General features: G+C 32.1%; 1 protein-coding gene across 1 annotated transcript; it reads right to left on the bottom strand.

The window, feature by feature from the left end:
* Positions 1 to 19,704: 19,704 nt before the first annotated feature.
* On the bottom strand, positions 19,705 to 20,417 carry LOC143598576 (heavy metal-associated isoprenylated plant protein 21-like). Its single transcript, XM_077076763.1, has 3 exons — positions 20,293 to 20,417; positions 20,124 to 20,199; positions 19,705 to 20,035 (listed from the first exon to the last, which is right to left on the bottom strand). The coding sequence occupies exons 1-3, from the start codon at positions 20,374 to 20,376 to the stop codon at positions 19,743 to 19,745; spliced, it is 453 nt and encodes a 150-aa protein (XP_076932878.1). The 5' UTR covers positions 20,377 to 20,417; the 3' UTR covers positions 19,705 to 19,742.
* Between the last annotated feature and the right edge of the window lie 300 nt (positions 20,418 to 20,717).

Genomic DNA, 20,717 nt, shown 5'->3' with positions numbered 1-20,717 from the left:
GATTTGTTTGGAGCTTGTAAAATTTTACCTGAAAACCATAATTCTCTATAATTTATTTAAAAGCATAGTTTCTCAAGTTTACGATTTTTTAAATAGTTTTTTTTTTATATATTTTTTGTTTCTTTGTACTTTCTAAAACTTTTAGAGATGGGTAGGGACAGGAAACAAATGGGAATGCTCCAAGTGTCGGATAAATCCGACAACAAATAATATTAGGTTTGTAGTCTATGAATAACTAAATATTGGAATTCTTTGGCAAACTAAGCTCGTATTGTCGAAATAACTTCAAATTAAAAACCCAAACACAATCTATCGGGTTACAATGTTAATTGGTTGGGTAAACACTTGAGAGATTGTAGATAAGACAATAGTTGTTTGAATTTTGTAGAAATTCAACAAAATTAAATAGCAAATCATAAAAGGATGTTAGATGAATAAAAAAGAGCAAATAGTACGTTTATGGTCTATGAAAACCAAAAATATATTGCTTACATAACATTTAGAATAAAAGCCTAAATACAATCATGAGATCTTCGTTCGTTATTGTGTTCATTTGTTGGGGAAACACATGGAGATGCATGAAGATTTGTTGAGATTTTCTACAAATTCATCAAAAAGAAGAAACAGATACGTTGAGATTTTCTATTAAATGTGCTTCGATGTGACTAACGTTAGAACATGCGACCTTTTGGAATGCCTTCATCCGACTAATAGAAAAAAAACATTTAGCTCTCATTAGATAAAGCATACAGTAATATAAGATATTTGGTTGTTTCACAAAGATGAATCCCCTACACAAGCACAATGTGGATCCACGTAGCAACTAGTAAAGATGGCATATGCTTAATTAAAACTTTCACTCCAAGAAACTTCTAATGCAAACTTCTTGTCATTCGTTTTTAGTGATAACTAATAGAGATGGTGAGCATGGTTTATCATGTATATGTTAATTTCCAGTAATGTTTCTTGAAAGATACCCGTCACCTCTAACCTCTTTAATCACAATTTAAGGACATTTTTTTTCAATAACTAGTTAGTAATTAGTAATTTATCCTTTTAAATTGGTCTAATTACGCTATGAACGAAGTATTAATTTATTTTTGGAGCAAATGGAAGGAAAAGTGCCTTCGATTTCGATCTTTTGCTTTGAAGATTTCACCGACAGGCTAGCTTCCTTCATGTTCAATGCAAACAGCCATTTTAGTGTTATATATATGTTCTTTCACTTGTGTATGTGTTATAATCATTTTATTAAATATTTTGGATGTTTAGTTCCTTTCCTTCCAAGATTACCTATGGAAAAAAAATGCAACACGCCAAATGGGGTCTCAAGACCCTACACAAAAGTGATAAAAACACATTCTTTTAGCTATTGGAAAACATAACATAATATATAATAATTATATGAAATATTGTTTATGTTGGTATAACTATAACTATCATTTTTATTAAGTTGTCTCAAGTAACTTGGAATGTTAGTTAATGAAACATATACTAACCTGATGTCAAGTGAGAGATCAGCCCTTTTTATAACGGCAAAATTTTTACCCAAACCAAACATCGACTAGCAAGAAACCAGTTAGAATACAGCTAAAGAAAAACCTAAAACCCAAACAAAAGAGACAAGCCGAACCACCAACCTAATAGTATACGAGCCTTTTAACTATGGCCAACAATTAAAAATCTTTTTATAAAACATGTTATGAGTTTATGCGGTGTTATTATTTAGAGTCATGGTAACAATGAAAACCACATAGGATAATAGGAACAACTTGTACATCTCGTCGTTAGATTTATGTCATATTGTTAAAAAAAATTATGGTTCGTACCAACATATAATATTTAATTTATTATCATTGAAACATTGTGTTAATAGACAATTTTATTCAAGTAAACAAAAAGCGGACAAAGACATGAAAGTAACACAAGGCGCGAACGGACAAAGAAGGTGGCGTGAGTTATGCGTCGTTAAAAGGCTGGAGTCAAGCGTCAGTCTAGGTCAAGTCTACTCGGCCCGTGATACAAGACAAGGGCCATCTAGTCATTTTACTCGGAAAAGGCGCCAAGTTTTGGGTGTAACAATATTTACCATAGGATCCCTCATAGTAACTAGTGTATTGCTTTAACTTATTTATTTATTTTTTCCAAATAGCAGTAAATCAAATTTACAACATTTTACTTTTGGTTAATATGAATTGAGCCGGCTAGTGGTGGAGTGGTATGGGAGACTGGGAGAGACTTGGTATTCATGTGACCCAGGTTTGATTCTTGCCTCTAGGGGTGCAAACGAGCCGAGCTGCTCACGAGCTACTCGAGATCGGCTCGTTAAAAAGCTTGATCGAGCCGAGCTAATCGAGCCCGAGCTCGAGCCTAAAAGTAAGCTCGTTTAATAATCGAGCCCGAGCCTGAGCTTCACTTATCAAGCTCAAGCCGGCTCGCAAGCCTAAACGAGCCTGTCATTTATATAATTTTTTAAAATATATATTCAATAATAATTAATATATATATATATATATATATATATATATATATATATATAATGTTATGAAAAAATATATAAAAATAATTATAATTATATAAAAAATAATTCATAAATAATAAACGAGCCGAGTTCAAGCTTGAGAATCTACTCACGAATTCGAGCTTTGAAAATAGAGCTCGAAACAAGCCGAGCTCGAGTTCTGTGTAAGTTAAACGAGCTGAGCTCAGCCTAGTCGAGCTCGGGCTCGGCTCGGCTCGTTTGCACCCCTACTTGCCCCCAACATTTAGTTTCAGATGCACCATAATGATGATGGGAGACTATGCGGGTAGATGACTTTCACTAGTTCCTTGAACTGAACGAGCTTTATCTCGCCGCACTGTCGTTCCTTTGAGCGAGTGTTCAAAGGCGTTGGCCTTAGGTGAGGTTTTTTCCCGGACCAAAAGACGAGTGTATCCCAATATGGTGAATTTAACCAGTAGTCCATTTGGAGGATTCGTTGGCCGTTAAAAAAAATGAATTGAGCCGACTAATTAATTCATAGCTTAAACCTAGGAACCATTTGTGTGCATAAGTCATGTTTTCGCTTAACCGAACCAAAACTGAAATTTCGGTTTTAAAAAATGTTTAACTTTGGATTTTAGGTTTTAAGTATGGGTGTTCGGTTTGATTTTTGTTTTTACATCTGGGCTTGAAAAAGTTGATACAAAATAATGAATACTAGGATAATAACCCGTGTTACACACGGGTGGAACACATATCAACAAACAATATAAAATATAAACTACGCATTCGGTCAACACAAATATTTGACATAAGTTTTTTTACTCTCAGATGTTATAAAAGATGTTAAACTATATCTATAACATAAAAAGAAAATACTTTATAAATAAACAATGCAATGAATAAGAAATAATATAACATAAATAAACCATTAGAACTAAAAAAAAATAAAAAACACATATTAGTAAAAGATTTTGTAATATTAATTGAAAACTAAGTTTACAAATACATACCAACTTTAAACTGTATCACATTAAGTTTTCGAAAATCTCTTTGTAAACAACTTTATTTAATTTTTTTAAATGTTCCTAATTGTTCTAAAGAACGTTTTTTTCTTTCTTCTTTTAGAGTGTTTTTTTATAAATAATTTTCAGAGATATCTATATTTTTATAGCATTTTCATGTCATTTCTTAATAAATAAATAAAACTCAAAGAATATTCGGTTTGATTACCATTTACTGGCTCTTCTTCTTTCCTCAAGAGTAAATTAAATCATTGACAAGGTGGTTATTAATTGGAATAAATAGACTTAATCATGGAGTTAATTGCATTAATTTGAATAAATAGATTTAATTGTAGAATTAATTGAATTAAATTGGAATGCTTATTTTAATTTAGTGGATTAAAAATATTGTGAATATGTGGAAATTATTGATATGGAAATGTAATTACATAGAATCCTATGTGGATAGGCTAGAATAAGGACATGTGGAGAGAATCATGTTAATTTAATATATTAGTAAGATGAGTTTGAAACTTTTGGTGTCTAACAACTTATTTAACGAATTTAAGCCTAAATCTTTTACTCAAAAAAATAAGTTTGGCCATAAATTCAATAACATGCACTCAAACAGGTTTGGTGTGCTTTGGTTAGGTTCAATGCTGCTCTATTTTGGTACGAACAATAACAAAACATGAAACGTAGTTTTCAATTTTCGAAAGAAAATAAATACAATATAACTGTCAGTTACTAGACTAGTTTGGTTATCACGGTTTAGGTTGAGCTAATCGATGTTTCTCAACCCTAGCTACTAGGATCTATAAGTTTGAATCTTGTAGTTGACGGATTTTTTCTCACCCCTAACTACTTGCGCGAATCTTATAGTTGACAAATTGTTGCGACAATTTTCTTTGTTTGACATATCAACTTCTTAAAACCTCAACTAATAATTGTGAAATAATTTAACACATTTAGATGCAAAGGGTTATACTTTATAGATTAGAAAACACGATTGATTTATTTAAGTACAATTTATCATTATAAGTTCTTAGTAGATATTTTTAATATGTAAGACCAAACTCAGGGTCGGCTCAACGAATGTGGAGGCCTAAATCGAAGCAAGATTTTGGGGCATTTCATCACAATCGTAAAGAAAAAATATTTTGTTTATTACAAGTTTTGAATTCATAACCTATACTTTAGTAACAACCAAGCTTACCATCACAATAATACATCACTTGGTGTTTACTTTATCAATTATAATATATCTATATATAGAGTTGTTTTAGACTTGGAGGCTTTAATTAAGTATGGTCTTAAAACCTAACTTGTTTTCGCTGTTCATGAGCCACCCCTGACCAAACTATAAAACATATACTAAACATGGGTCATGGTTGTTTTTGTAATTTTAACTTCACCAAACATGGGGTCTTTGGTCCATATACCTTAATAGTTACTCTATATAAACCAACCACCATGGTCCATTACTTTCAACAACCCGGACAACACATATACCATAGTCTTCAATCTTCATTAATTCATTTCCACTTCATATACAGTTGATTACATATATTCTTGTAAAATAACCATGGCTAGACCACTAATATTTATTCAAAACCCAATATTACCCTTCTCGGGCCTCACATTTATTGCGGTTCTAGTCGTGATCTCAATCATTAGTTTTCTATGTGGTTCACACGGTGGTTTGAAAAGATCCGATACGTATAAGAGAGAGAAGAACACGGTGCACCTAGGCGTCCGAAAGCCCAAAATGTCCAAATTAGGCGGGTTGAGTAGTAAAGCATTATTAATGGCTAAGATGATTTCATGGAGAAAAGTGGACGAAGAAGGATGTGATAATAATGATGATGATGGTGATAATGAAGATGCGGTATGGAAGCGAACGATTATTATGGGAGAACGGTGTCGGCCTCTTGAGTTTTCGGGGAAGATTTTGTATGATGAGAACGGGAACTCTATTGTCGAAAGTCCTCATAAACATGTTGATAATGTTTGAGTGTCAAAACAAGGACCATCTTGTTATATATCGTACTAACATAGTTTGTGACAACATTGATCATATCGGGTTAGAAAAGTTGATTTTAATGATGTACTTGCTTTGAAAAAGATTGCTATGTATATTAATATATTGGTATTGATTATGTGGATTTGAATCTTTAACCTGTTAAGTTCGGGAATGTTTTAGTAACGTTTTCTTTGAATTTGGGAAAGTTGCTACAAATATACGTATTTTTTTGAGAGAAGCAGTAGATTATATATATATAACAAAACAATAAGTCGAAAGAGAAGTCGAATTAGCCTAAAAAGTCAAATTAGGAGAGGATTTTTTAATCCACTCGATCCAACTACTTTTTGTTTTCCTTTATCTATTCCAATACCACAAGAAAGAGTACTTCAGAATAATATCAAACAAAAGTTCCTTACAAATCAACAGTATTTAGTTTTAATCCGATAATGCTTTGCTTAGTTGTTAGGTTTGATGGAATCAAGCTCAATGTTAAGCCCATTCAAGTGTTAAGGCCGATAATCCGATATATGTAAATATAAAGGGTGAAAAAGTGAAAATGTTTTAAAATACGTTAGGCTGGGTTAGCCATTAACTCTTTTGGGTAAATTTTGTAACTAATGCATTCAATAATCAATATGATTATAATCTAACTAAGTATTAAACTAATATGGTTTTTCTACATGACATCATTCTAAGGGCTCCACATCGGATAAGATGTCACACAGATGTCTGCGAGTAGTTTTCTATTTTATAATCCCCTCTTCTAAACACAATATGGGACACAGACCCGTTTAGTTATGTTATAGCTCATGACCCGGTTTTCATGCTAGAACAATGAACCGGTTTCTCCTCAAATACATCCATCTTTATATGACATTAATGCTTTGTAAAATTTTTAAAAATAAATTATTATGATACAAGTCTCAAAACCAAGAACTCATGTTTCAAACTAAAGATACTTACCAACTCCATTGAAATGGTAATTATGTTAGATTTTTTTACTTATAAATGGTATTTTGTTAATTCAATTCTTAACTAATACTAGCAAATCATTAAACATTTAAGTCAATATTATTTTTAGTTAATAGTAAACGACAAATAAAATTTTTAGCAATTTATGAATTGTAAAATTTAACCATCCGTGTATCACACGAGAATATCTTAGTTTTATTATATAAAAGGATTTAGAAGATAGAGAGTATTTTTATTAAATGAAATGTTGAGGCCCAACATGTTGGGCTTTGGTCCAATATAAAGGTACCTCACCAGCACCAGGTTATGGTCCTATTGATGTAATTTTATGTTTAAAATATGATTTATTCTTTTAATTATTTAAATAAGTTTCGAAAGAAAATAAAAATAAAAATAAAAAATCAAGGAAATAGACGGGCTCAATGTTGTTAGGTTCATAATGGCATTAGTCTAGGTTATAACTTATAAACGTGTTACAACTTACAAGCCATAAAGATTTCTTTTATAAAAAAATTGTGTTATTAAATGAACAAATAATGGGTTTAATGATTGTCATGACTCATGAGTCACGGCCTTAACCTTTTAAGGTAGGTGGATTGGTGGATGGATAAAAGCCAGAACTCAAGGCGGGCTCTGAGAAAGCAAAACAAAACTTTTTGGGTCGAAAGCAAAACAAAACTTTTTGGCCCTAAAGTAAAAAAAGTATTTTGTTGGGTTTAAACAATTTAATTTTGATATGGGCTTACTTGGTTGTAATTTAGGTTGTGTAAAAAGTTTTTGTATAAAAATATGATTAAGTATATCTCAAGCTAGTGGTTATGTAATTGAGTTTAAACACCAAACATACATATTGTTTTAATAAAAATACATATAATTTAAAAAAAAAAATTGGGCCTAGCGGGGCATCGGCCCCCCTTAGAGTCGGCCAAAACTAAATGTATTTAAGAAACAATATTATATTCTGATTTAAAATTGCAAGCTGAAGGGATATGTACCCGAATCCTAATTTAAACGGGTCGGATAATGTCCACAAGTAACCACAAAGGAGGGCAAGAAGGAGCCCACCTAGGTTAAGGACCCACGTGGCCCATAAACAAAGCCCCGAGGTTACAATCATACAACCCGGAGAGCTCAACAAAGGCGTATGAGAATAAAAGAATAACATATAACTGCGCTCGCTGCGCATAAAGGCGTCAGCACGCAGTTAAGTGTCGGTGCGCATGAGAGCGCCAGCGCGTATAAATACTTGTGCGCCCACATCGACGCATGTAGCCTGAGTACATTTGGACCTTTTCTTGAGGGATAAGTCGTAAAGCCACCTTGGCAGTAACCCATGAATTGACAAATAAGAAAGAGAATGTATAAAAGGCCCAAAGCCCATGAAGGTGTTAGGGCCTCATGAAAACCTAAAACATCCTTCTATAAATAGGAGTACTACCTCCACCTATGAGGTCAGATCATATATTCCTCTCTATCTTGTCACTAAATCATTTTTTCAGCTTTTCTACAAGTTTTACTTATTCTCACGCCGGTGGGTGGTTACTGGAAGCATCCCCCACCCCGTCTTCCCGTGACGAGGCTTACCGGCGCTGTTTTTTCTCCTTGTGCAGTTTCGAAGGTTTTCTCTTGTGAAACATCTCCAGACGAGTGGAACAGTGGTTGGATCTGATTAAGATTCCGATCACTTGATACTTGTAACTTTTAAGACTTTGTGAGAAAACTTGAAGATAGACAAAGGTTCGTTAGCACTAGCGAGCGGCGAGCAATTGAGTTTGGGTACATGAGTACCTATAATAAGGGGTAAGGTATTATGACCCATGAATCTGAAGTATGCTTTATGATAGTAAACAACACAGTAAAATATATTGATCAGGATACTCATGTTAGTTTAGTACTCATATGCGAAGGTTTTCGGGCATTTAAGGGGCAAGCAATTGCAGAAAGAGTTGCAAAGGTAAAAGTTGTCAAGCATAGGTAATATGAGTTTTTAAGTGATTTAACTTTCTTATTGTTTTGTAATGAGATGCATGCTTTTGTTATAAAGTCTGGAATGAAGGTATTTACAAATTAAATAAATGTTTTAAAGTTACAAGCCTATGATTTTCATCACATGTGAGTGTTTGAATGGTACGTGTTGAACGTAAAGTAGCGTAAATACCGTAGAGGACCTTCGGACAACCTCTTAAGTATCAAAAGACCTTTGGGCAACCTCTTAAGTATAAAGTATTAAAGGGTCTTTGTTGTAGCCTTAAATGCAATGGAGGACTGATAAGTAGTATCTGTTGAGTACGTTGAGTAGATCAAGCTCCAAATAATATATATGAAGAAACCGACCCTTAGAGAAAAAGGGGGGGGGGGGTGTTGAGGCTCCATTAAACGTAAACAAACTTGTATTCAAATTCTTCTCCCTTATAATAAATGAAACAAATGCTTAAATAGGAAAATGGAAACGTGAATGCATGAGCAGTAGATAAACATGGTCCACTACTATACTAAATGGGTAAATGCATGCGATTAAAATGGAAAATGCAACAACCACTAATCCACTAAACTATTATGCAACTAATCGTGGAGACTGGATTGTAACCAGGTCTTGGGCATGGGCCACGTGCGGAGTAGGTCGGGTCATAGATGGATCCGGGATCACATCAAGGACCTTTAGCAGCCTCGTGAGAACTAGAGGACCTCCGAACAACCTTGTATGTGATAGAGGACATTTTGGCCGTCAAGTATGCGATAGAGGACCTTTTGTTAGTCTTGAACGTTTTAACGTGTTAGTACTTTAAACATGTATTTGAAGTGACATATTATTTGCAAAAGAAATTGCTTTTGAGATAACAACCGATAGAATGTGCCAGCTTAACCTTACCTATTTTAGCATGTGTTTGAAGAGAACTAGATCCTTTGGTACGAAAGGTTAATTAGGGAAGGCAGGTTAGAGGACATCGGGCGACTATTTGACGAGGAAGAAATTTGGCACTACATGATTTGTTTTGTTATAGAGATGCATTGAGGTTTTGAAGTTGATTGGCTGTTTTACAAATACCATTAATATACTTTGATCTAGAACAAATACCATTAAAATACTTTGATCTAGCTGTGATCAAATCCGTTTTGATTTTCCAGTCACTTACAAACTATAAGATCTACACATAGTCCGATCGTCGGTCTTGGATTTTGAATAATACAAGTATGGTTCAAAACCAGACATGAACTTGGAAACCAGAAACCGAAAGACTAATATATGTTGTCTCATGTATGTGTAAAGCTACAAGATTATGAATGTTGATGCTAAACACCGGTCTAAATTGCCAAATTGGGACTAGCTTGCCCAACAAGGCCGTCTCCGAGATTTGGGGTGCTCTGGGCGTACAAATAAAAAATGGTCTCTTGTTCATAAATTTTTTTTAGATGTCTCCAATCTTTGCTATAATAATCAACAAAGCAAAGTAATGGTAGCAATAAAAAAAAGTTGAATCGTGAAACTCTTCTAGCATTCACTAAAGCAAAGTTGTTAATTCTCTATAATTGATACTCCCTTGTAAATCGTTCTCTATAACCATGTGATACGAACCCACCCGCATAACCGCTTCTTTTGCACGTTTACTTTTTATTTTATTTGGTAGTTTCCAATTAGTTGGTAGTTTCTCCCATGATGCATGTTCCCACGTTAGCATGTTTGTTTAGGTTTCTCTGCATGTTTCCATTTAGTATATGTATTTAAACCCTTTAGCTGTGAAATGAAAGGAAGAAGAAAATTAAAGTAAAATTATGTCTTGTTCTCTCTATTTCTTTGGAGTCTAACCCACTCTAAGGGTCACTATCTTGGAAGATTAGCCATCTTGAATCGGCTTCTATCACCATGAGTGCCAATCTATTATGTCTTTCTTGAGATATTGTTGAGTGTAACTACAACTTCAACAACTTTAATTTTGAAAAGCTTTATGTTGCAGAGACCAATGTTACTGGAATAGTCAACAAGATTTCTTATCTTATCATTTAATCTATAATCATATAACCATATTCATGAATCAAGAAGTCGTATTCATAAGGCATTCATATACTCAATAATCAATTAATCATAAAATCAATTTGGCAATTCGGTAAATTAGTGAATACCGTGAACTGAATGTTGAAGAGTGTCGCCCTCAGCCCTCACGAGTCACACCGTGTTGATCTAGTGATCAAGGACCGTTTCTTGAATATTAGCAACTGCAATTCAGCCATGCGACATTCACCCACTGCTTGCGGCGACGGTCTGATTCCAATTTCTAGGCGCCAGTGACCAATTGATGGACTAAGGAGTAATTGGGCTATGTTTTATTTTAAATGGTCTATGTTTGTGTAATGAGTTCAATGTGTATTATGCTATGTTTGTTAATTTTGTATTGGCTAATGGGCTAATTATATGTTGGGTTTTAAAAGATTGATGGGTTTAATTATAACTTGTTGAAAGATTATTATTATAAAATAATATATGTAAAATTTTCAGACCCAAGAACGGGCCCTTTGTGGTCGCCCGTCCCTAGCCCTCCTTTATAGCCAGTACGTCGTGCTACCTAAGATCATACAATCAGATCATCGACCAGATCTAGGAAAGCATATCACCGAAATCAATATTTTGCATGCATAATAGCGATTTACCGAAAGTAGCCTCCTAATGGGCCATTTTATGCTTCTATCTATATTTGTTTGGTCTGATCCAATGTTGAACCAGCTACATACAGTATACAATGAATTTGAGACTACCAGAAGAAGGAAGTTTCTAACTTTCTATATTACGTAAAAGTTAAAATCCCAATTAGACAACTCATGCGGGCAATATGAGACACTTAACTACCAAGTGAGTACAAGTTATATCTAACTCAATTATTCTCACAAACGCCAGGTCGATCTATGCAATATACATAAGAAATTAATATCAATCATTGTGCATAGATTCCTTTTCTTGCATACAAAGAATGATGATGAAGAAGTGTATAAATACTTTCTCATTAAATATATTTTTTTTTGTAACTTCTACCTTGTTTTAAATAAGTATTATACATATACTTCCTACTTGAATTGCCTTTAAAAGCTAAAAAAACACAAGAAAGATAAAGAAAAAACAACTTTTGGAAAGAAAAGTAGAATATTGTTGCCTCAATGCTTTTGCAAATAAAAGTTACCCCCAACTAAAGCTAGTGTTATATAGGATTCTTTGTATGTGGTGTAACATATTAGATTTTGTGCGTCTTTACATACATAAAATAAGTTACTATCAATTGTTGTATTCCTTCATGATTCAGATATTTATTTAAGATGGAAATTATAAGTTTAAATAATATCATTTATGTGTATGTCAGCTAATGGAAGAGTCTCCGCTATCAAAGGCTTCTTATTATAGGTTTATTAACTTATAATGTTTTGATAAATTAAAAACTTATGTAACTATTCATAAAGCTTTTCAATCGTTTTATATTGCAAATAGATTTAAATTATGAAGAGGCTTATAATTGAACATGAGTGGTTCTTGAATCTTGAGTGTTAGATTGTAATCCCTTTAGGCATCATTATACAACTCTGGGTCTAAGCATACTACCCCATACACCCTTGAAATACACTTAGGAACCTTTGTAGCCGTCTAGCCAATATGCTAATACTTAAGTCTTAAGCACCTTAGAGACTAAGCACACTACCCTATACAATCTAGAAATTACACTTGGGCTCCTTTGTAGCATATAAGTATATATACTTATGCACATTTGGGAGCCTAAGCATGCTAATACAACCATGAAATACACTTTTAACACCTTTATAGGCTGTGCACACTGTTAGACATCTTTGGAGCATAATGCTATTTTCTTTGTGCATTTTATATATAAAATAAACAATTAGTCCACTTGCCTATTTCTGATAACTTCCGCTAATTAAAATAATGGCTTGGGATGTTGAAGATACATTTGCAAATTGCAAACACATGCCATGTCGGTTAAAATATATTTGAAAATTATGAAGTGTGTTAAGGAAGGTGGTTAGTGCATATGCAAGCGTGCATCCTAGGGTCGCAACATGTACGAGAAAGTGTGTGTATTTTCTTGGAGTCTTTTGTCCTTTAAAGACAATATAGGTCGTCCGGTTATAGTGGTCTATCAAAAATAAATAAATAAATATATAGTAAGAGTTATTCTAACTCGGACAAGAAACCCCTTTCTTGCATGTACGTTGGTTAAACCATGAATTTACGATATATACGTACCTACCACCCATATGTTAATTGATAACTGTGTACTATATAAAGAACATGTATCATGGCCATGGCATCCAATATTCTCTTTTACCCATCAATGTTTAAATATATATCCTAGCGCAAATGAATGCTTAAATAAGAAATGCGGATAGTGTGAGATGTTAATCAGTTCTTCACGTATGTAATAAAAAACATGAATGTTATGATAAACCCATAAGTAAAGCATACCTGTTACAGTAGGGGAAGTAGTAACCGCCGGAGAAGGATGTAGACGACATGATTGTCAGCTTGGTCAATTTCCCCTTTAGGATGTATATTAGTGATGGGGATTAGAGTTCTTGAGGAAACCGAATTATGGAGAGATATAAGGGTCACGAATTACTTAATGTGAGAGTTAGGTTTTTCTTATGATGTTAATTAATCTCTTCCATATATTTATATACACCCAAGGGAAAACCCTTGATTAGCAAGTAATGGTAATATGGTTCATCAACAATTACCTAGCTAATATAATAATAAGGTATAATTTAATTATTTTGATCTATTATTATATAAATGAAAATGATGGCTATACATAAATATATATATATATATATATATATATATATATATATATATATATATATATATATATCCATATATTTATTCTTACATTCTCCCACTTGGCCGAATAATCATTTATTATGAGCGTTAAATTAATCTGCAGATTTTAACACTCATTTTAGCTTTAAACTCAAACTGGAGCAGAAAAATACAGTCATTGAATTGAACATCAGCTCAAGACCCCCATTAATCATACTGCAGTCCTTGTTTAAAACCTAAGTAGTTATGATCAAAAATTTCAAGTAAGCCTTCAGAATATTTGATTTGTATACTAATTTGTCTATATGTCATTACGCATGCAGAACATATTAAGAGACATACAAAATCAAAACTGCGCGGAGGAAAATTAATAATTAGTCAATTAAAATTAGTCATTCATATAACGATATACTATTATACATGGTCATAAATAATCCCGTCTTTATTATAAGCGCTTTCATAAGACTTATGGGTAATAGACCTTTAGTTATAGGATCCTTAAGCATATCATGAATGTATTCGATATGAGAATTTAGTTTCCTCAATTCATTCATAAACGAATAATTTATTTCATATCGAAATTTAATGCAGCACCTCTTGAACTGTTACTGTTTGAGAAAACATGGTAGCTAACTTTATCACAATAAGTCTTCAATTTATAATTTATATGGAGTTAATAAACTTACGAGTCCAATAATAAATTTTCAACAACATTTATTGACAATTGCGTTGAGATTTAATCAACATATTATTTCGTTAAAATTTAGATGTTGTTATCAGTTCATTATGACTCATCCATGAGATAGATTATCTTCTGACATAAGAATATATCCCGAAAATTACATTTTCTTATTTTTGAATATGACGAAGTTTAGAGTAATCAACCGGTTTGAATTCTCACTTATTCTCTTAAATTATAGTCCCTCGTTTCCTTTAAAGATATTTCAATACTCTTTTAGATGCTTCGCGTTAATCTAGACATATCTAGCGTGTTGCAATTCGAGTAATATCTGAACGAGTATAGACTTGTACCTTATATAAGGCTTCAACTTAATGAAGCACAAGGAAATAATCTCAGTGATCCTATTATCCTTTAAAGGAGAGCATTATTGCGTGTTACATGTACAAGGACCCTTTTAAGTTAATGCTTATAGAACAAAAATAATGTCATTTCGGGTCTATCTCAGTATGTTATGATATTTATCACGTAAGAGATATCTCTTGAGATTTATCATATCAAAGTATGTACAAACAATACTTAGACTTATGTAACATATGCTTGTCAAAAGAATGCCATCTATATAAGGACAAGTTTGTTTTTAGTTGCTCCCACTTATCTTGAGGTAGGTACATTGATCCACTTAGTTGTTGATGAAAATTATTGTATAAATGTTTCATCACATTTCTAATGTTTGCATTAACCCATAAATGGAATATATTGACTTACAGACTAAGTGTTCTTTGACCTTCAGTTTAGAACTTCAAGTTGCTTTATGAACATGTAAATATGCAAGCCAGTTGTTAGGAAAAGTTGTTTAAATGTTCATGTAATGTGGCTCTTAAATATTATAAGCTACTTGAACAACAATGATGATCCTCAAAGAAATCTTTTGTAATATGGGAAAGATTCTTTGATGATTTATTCCCTCTTGAATATAACCTTTAATAATCAATCGTGCTTCTTAGTGCCTTACGTTTGTATTAGGATTTAGTTTAGTTATGAACACTCTTAGGTGATTCAACCAAATCCCAAACGTTATTCTGACTTATAGAATTTAATTTAGATTGCTAATGATAGCTTTATTCCATTCAGAAGATTGATTGATATTAATGGTTTAATTAGAAGATATAGGATCAGTAAACTTTTCATCATCCATTTCAACTTTAGTTAAGGAGGTTATATAATCATCAAAGTTAGTAGGTTTTAAAAACTTAGATGACCTTATGAGTTAATTATTGGGTTTATTAGAAGTTTCGGTTTTTATGGATTAGCTCTTGTTTAGGTTGCTATCATTTTCAGGATTCTAAGTGCATAAGAGTTGGTGCAGTATAGTGTACAAGAGGTGTAATCGGAGTTAAATTTGGAGTAAAATTTAATGACTCTTCCCCCCCCCCCCCCCCCCGCCTCTTGTACTTATGATAAGTCATTTTAAGGACTTTTACTGCTCCCACTGACTTTAGAAACCTTTAGAAAATTGGCATGCTTATGGTCAATATTTAAATACCAGTAGATTCTAATGGAGAAACTAGTCGTTATAGTTTCTCTTATTTTGAGGATTACTTTATTTATGATAAGAAATCTGATTATGCCCATATTTAAGTACCAATGAAACTTTTGTAAGAGTATTGTTGAATTCTAAGGAGATAAGTTATGATGAAACAATTTTTTGTTGGAGCAATGTCTTGTACAAGAGGTGTAATTGAGTTAATATCAAGTTTTCACCCCCACCTCTTGCAAATCTTACAAGTTATGATTAAGATACTTAATGCTCCCACTGATCTTCGAATCTCTTTGAAAGCTACATGAGAAGTTTCAATGATGTACGTGACGTAGGAACAGTACATTCATATACTAGACTTGGTTTGATTTCCTTAACGTCCATATGTCATAAGAAACTTAGGGACATATTTAGAAGAAAGCATGTTAGTTATATATGAATGGATCTCTTTAAGACCGTGGACCATAGAAGTCAGATTAGATACAAGTAAATAGTCGTAAAATGATAACTTATGTCTGAATATTCCATCTGAAATAAGTTCCATGAATGTCAGTGAAATATAACTTTGGGTGGACCCATACTTATTCCTTAAACCTAGTGATGTTTATGACATCTAACACATGATTTTAAAATCACTTAGAATGAGATTATATGAAAAATCATCCTCATCAACCATGTCATGATTTCTCATGAAGTTTTGGTTTTAATGGATGACATTTATAGGTCTCATTTGTCTTTTGTTAAAAAAATTAATTACAAGAGTTGTGAAAGTATATAGTATATCATCTAGTTCTATCTTATAAATGTTTCTATCCGGATATTGATAACAAGTAAGATGAGAATTTAATGTAAGAGTGACTTTATGTTGGCTATGCAAACCTCACAACTGTCATAACGCAGCTTAAATATTGATACTAAATTCTGATTAAACACCAGAATTTATAAGGTATCCTAAAGCATAACTAGAACGGTTTATTATGGTTTATGATAACTTGAACATTTAATTTTTTTTCACCAACACTCATGTTAGTTATTTGTTGATTTTTGGTAAGGAAACATATAAAGAACTAGAATCAACCTATTATGTGTTAATTGGAATATAGAATTAGTAGACTTAAATATCATGAATATATGACTACTGATTTTAGCTAAAAGTTCTTTTAAATTATGGAAAATCACGTTGCTTATGTCTAGTATAATGACATATATTTGCAGTGAGTCTTTTCTTTAAAGAACTTAAAACTAAAAGTTATACTAGTATTTGTCTATGAACCTTAGAATTGTCCTCTTTTAGGTTTTAGTGGGTGAGTGGAATAACATCTTATTTTCCAGTACTAGATATTTCTTTTCTTGTACATATGTTGCTGATCAACACACTCATTTTCCTTTGGTACTCCTGAGTGTTATAGTTGATTCTTAAGGTATCAAATTATACTATTGAAAAATTTAGTGTATAATGTACTGGAAAAATTATACTTATTTTCATGTGTAAACCCTTAATTTTATGGGTCATGTCATGATATTGTACATTATGATGTATTCAATAATGCCATTTAACCTTATAGTTAGAATTTAGAAGAAATGCATGCATCTTAGGAGTTATTTTGATTATTTTCTAGATATTAGATTAGTTTTAGGAAAAACTAAATCTAGAATAACTCTATTTGATAGCATGAGTTTATTAATTATCATAAGAGACATTATGTTTGACTCATCTCATTTATCATGCTCTAGGTTTCTTCTTTATTACTATTATAAGAAGGAGCAATTGGATGGTCATGTCTTGAGGAATAATAAAAAATGAGAAGAGCTAAAATTTAATGAAACTCTTTATAAAGCAAACATATTAGGTTTGAAATTAGAGTGGATGATTTGAATGAGAATAATTTCTAGGAAGAAAATTATAGTGAGTAATGTAATGGGATATTAAAGTAAGATAGATTAATTTAAATGATCATTAGATTAATGAAGGATCATTAATTGTGAGGATCATTATATTTTATTGAAGATGTGATATGTCTATTATTAACATCAAACTAATAGACAACTTAAATTAAAGTTCTACTTAAATAAAAAATAAATCACATTTGGACAGAATTAAAATTTATTTAAGTATATGTACAAAACAATTGTAACACATCACATTTGGGCAGAAGTAAGACAACCATTTTAATTATGCACGAGTTAGTTTTGCTTTATTTAAATGTAACTCATCACCTTTGGGCAGAAGCGATACATTTAAATCATGTTAAGCGAAACTAAGACGGCTTGTATTAAGACTTGAATGATATGTTCGATGTAATGCATCACCTTTGGGCAGAAGTTTACAACAACAATTTATTCAAGTTTAAGCCTTTCTATTGTTTGTAAAATGAATCAATACATTTTTATATTTTAAGTGTCTTACAAAACATTTTTCGTGTTTTCGGTTTTATGAGATCTCGGAAATTATAAGTTCTCTGTTAACACTTGAGTTTTCGGTTTTTATTGTGTTTTCGGTTTTATGAGATCTCAGAAATTATGAGTTCTCTGTTAACACATGAGTTTTCGATTTTATTTGGGTTTTCGGTTTTAATGAGATATCATAAATTATGAGTTCTCGGTTTTAACCAAGATTTCAGTGGTACCCAAATCAAATATTTAGGGTAAACATATTTTGGTTCAAATTCTTTAGAGATTAATTTTATCTTCAAGATTTCGTTTTAATTTTGAAATTTATAGATTCCATAATTATTCAAAATTTAAAATCTTTGAAGATTTGTTTATTCAATTATTTTAGGAAAAACACAATCATAATCCGAATTTTAACCAAAATATGTAATATTTTTCGAAAAACTCATGATGAACACGAAGAACACCACCGAAAAACCATAAAGTTTTTAATAGGTTTTTAATGTGAAAGTGGTTATAACATTGTTTTTAAACAGTTTATATATAACCAGATTTCAATAAGTTCATAAGAATTTAATGATAATAAATTAAGAAAACAGAATTCGGGTTTATCAGATTTTAGTTTCATGTTTTCCGGTTTAGATCCAGATTTAGGGAAAACATAAAGAACTGATTAATCAACCTGGCTCTGATACCACATGTTGATCAGTTCTTCACGTATGTAATAAAAAACATGAATGTTATGATAAACCCATAAGTAAAACATACCTGTTACAGTAGGGGAAGTAGTAACCGTCCGGAGAAGGATGTAGACGACATGATTGTCAGCTTGGTCGAGTTCCCCTTTAGGATGTATATTAGTGATGGGGATTAGGGTTCTTGAGGAAACCGAATTATGGAGATATATAGGGGTCACGAATTACTTAATGTGAGAGTTAGGTTTTTCTTATTATGTTAATTAATCTCTTCCATATATTTATATACACCCAAGGGGAAACCCTTGTTAGCAAGTAATGGTAATATGGTCCATCAACAATTACCTAGCTAATATAATAATAAGGTATAATTTAATTATTTTGATCTATTTTTATATAAATGATAACGATGGCCATACATAAATATATATATCCATATATTTATTCGTACATGAGACTGTTGTGCTAATACCTACTCGCCGGGGCGTCTATGGCTTAACATTATACAAAAACAAGATTTAAACATGAATATCTACAAATATCACAACAAAAATCATTTAATTAGTACCTACTTTATTTCAATCATGATCATATTTGGAGATGTCATGCGCTTGCATCAAATATATAATCATGATTTCATCAAATATTCATATAATAATTTAACTAAAGTTGTATATAATTACCAAGTAATTTTACGTTTACATGATCTTAGTGTTCTTGGTTAACCTCTTCGAATCATGATCACTCGTTACAAAACTGAATGGTCGAGTTTAAAGAACAATATATAAGAAATTTCGTAACAAATTCAACACCAAAAAATTACACATAGGTACGGAAAAAAAACAAGCCATACAACACCTAATTGGAACAACATCTATCTGAGAACAAAAAAAAGGAGTCTTGTTTTCCATTTTTTAAAAATATTTATTTTTGTTGTACTATATTCATGCAATGATGCAAGAGGAATCTCTTTTCTTATTGCTTCATGTCGACACTATTATATTTTCTTATCACCAAAAAGTTTACATATATAGTAACTCTAAAAGCCAAATCACTTGTTATTTTCAACATACATATGGCTCTAATACTATATCACAACCAAATTAAAGATTAGAAAAATAAATAAGTTATGGCAAATAATGTCACATGATGGAACAAGCATTAGGGTTATCATCGCTAAAGAGATGCGCGATCTGTTCATCGGTGGTGTTATGGGGCGCAACCGCCTGCACGACGTTCTTAACATGGCCGGCTGGAGCCCTCTTGTCATAGGCTTGAGTCACGTACGGATAACTCACCAAGTTGTAGGGTATGTAGGGCCAAAACTCGGCTCTTTTGCCGGTACTCTTGACATTCTTCAACACCTTGTTTGGATCCACATTTCCACTAACGGTTACCCGGCTTTGCTTTCTGTTAACCTCCACACTCTTAACTCCTAATTAAGATTTAACAAAAACAACATTAACAATAATATAATGGTTAGAGAATTGTAATAAAACGGTATTAAAGAGGGTTGTAGAGACCTTTCATGGATTTAACTGAATTCTTGACCCTTCTTTCACATCCATCACAGTCCATTTTCACTTTTATTTCAACAGTCTGGAAAACAAAACCACAACATGTTTTTGTTAGATATATTTATATTCATTTATTTATATGAGAGAGAGAGAGAGAGATGAATATGCATTATGCCTGCATTGGTCTTCTTCTGCTTCTGCTTCTGCTTCTATGGCTTGTGCCACTAAAAAAATTAGAAAGATAGTCAAGTGCTCCCATTTTTTAGCTACTATGTGTTTGTGGTGTGTGTGTGTGTGAGAGAGAGAGAGAGAGAGAGAGAGAGAGAGATGGAAGGAAGGAAGGAGGTTTTGGTTTAGATGGTATGCATTCGATCGGTAGTTTGATACTTATAAAAGGGCAAGTAATATATATAAGATGTGGCATATGGTTAATTTAATTAACTTGTTAATTCCTTAACAATGTTGTGTACACAGTACACCTAAAGTGAAAACGTACTTTTAATACATTTTTAATAGTTTATATTTACCGAGCATAAAAAATATATACATAAATTCACATTTACACACACATATATATATATATATAATTAAAATTAATTT

The sequence above is a fragment of the Bidens hawaiensis genome, unplaced genomic scaffold (assembly GCF_021521415.1).
Source record: "Bidens hawaiensis isolate Kalapana, Puna unplaced genomic scaffold, B.hawaiensis_p1.1 tig00050524_1, whole genome shotgun sequence".
Classification (NCBI taxonomy): domain Eukaryota; kingdom Viridiplantae; phylum Streptophyta; class Magnoliopsida; order Asterales; family Asteraceae; genus Bidens; species Bidens hawaiensis.
Note: the sequence above shows the minus strand (reverse complement) of the source record. Positions and strands in the feature narration are given on the sequence as shown.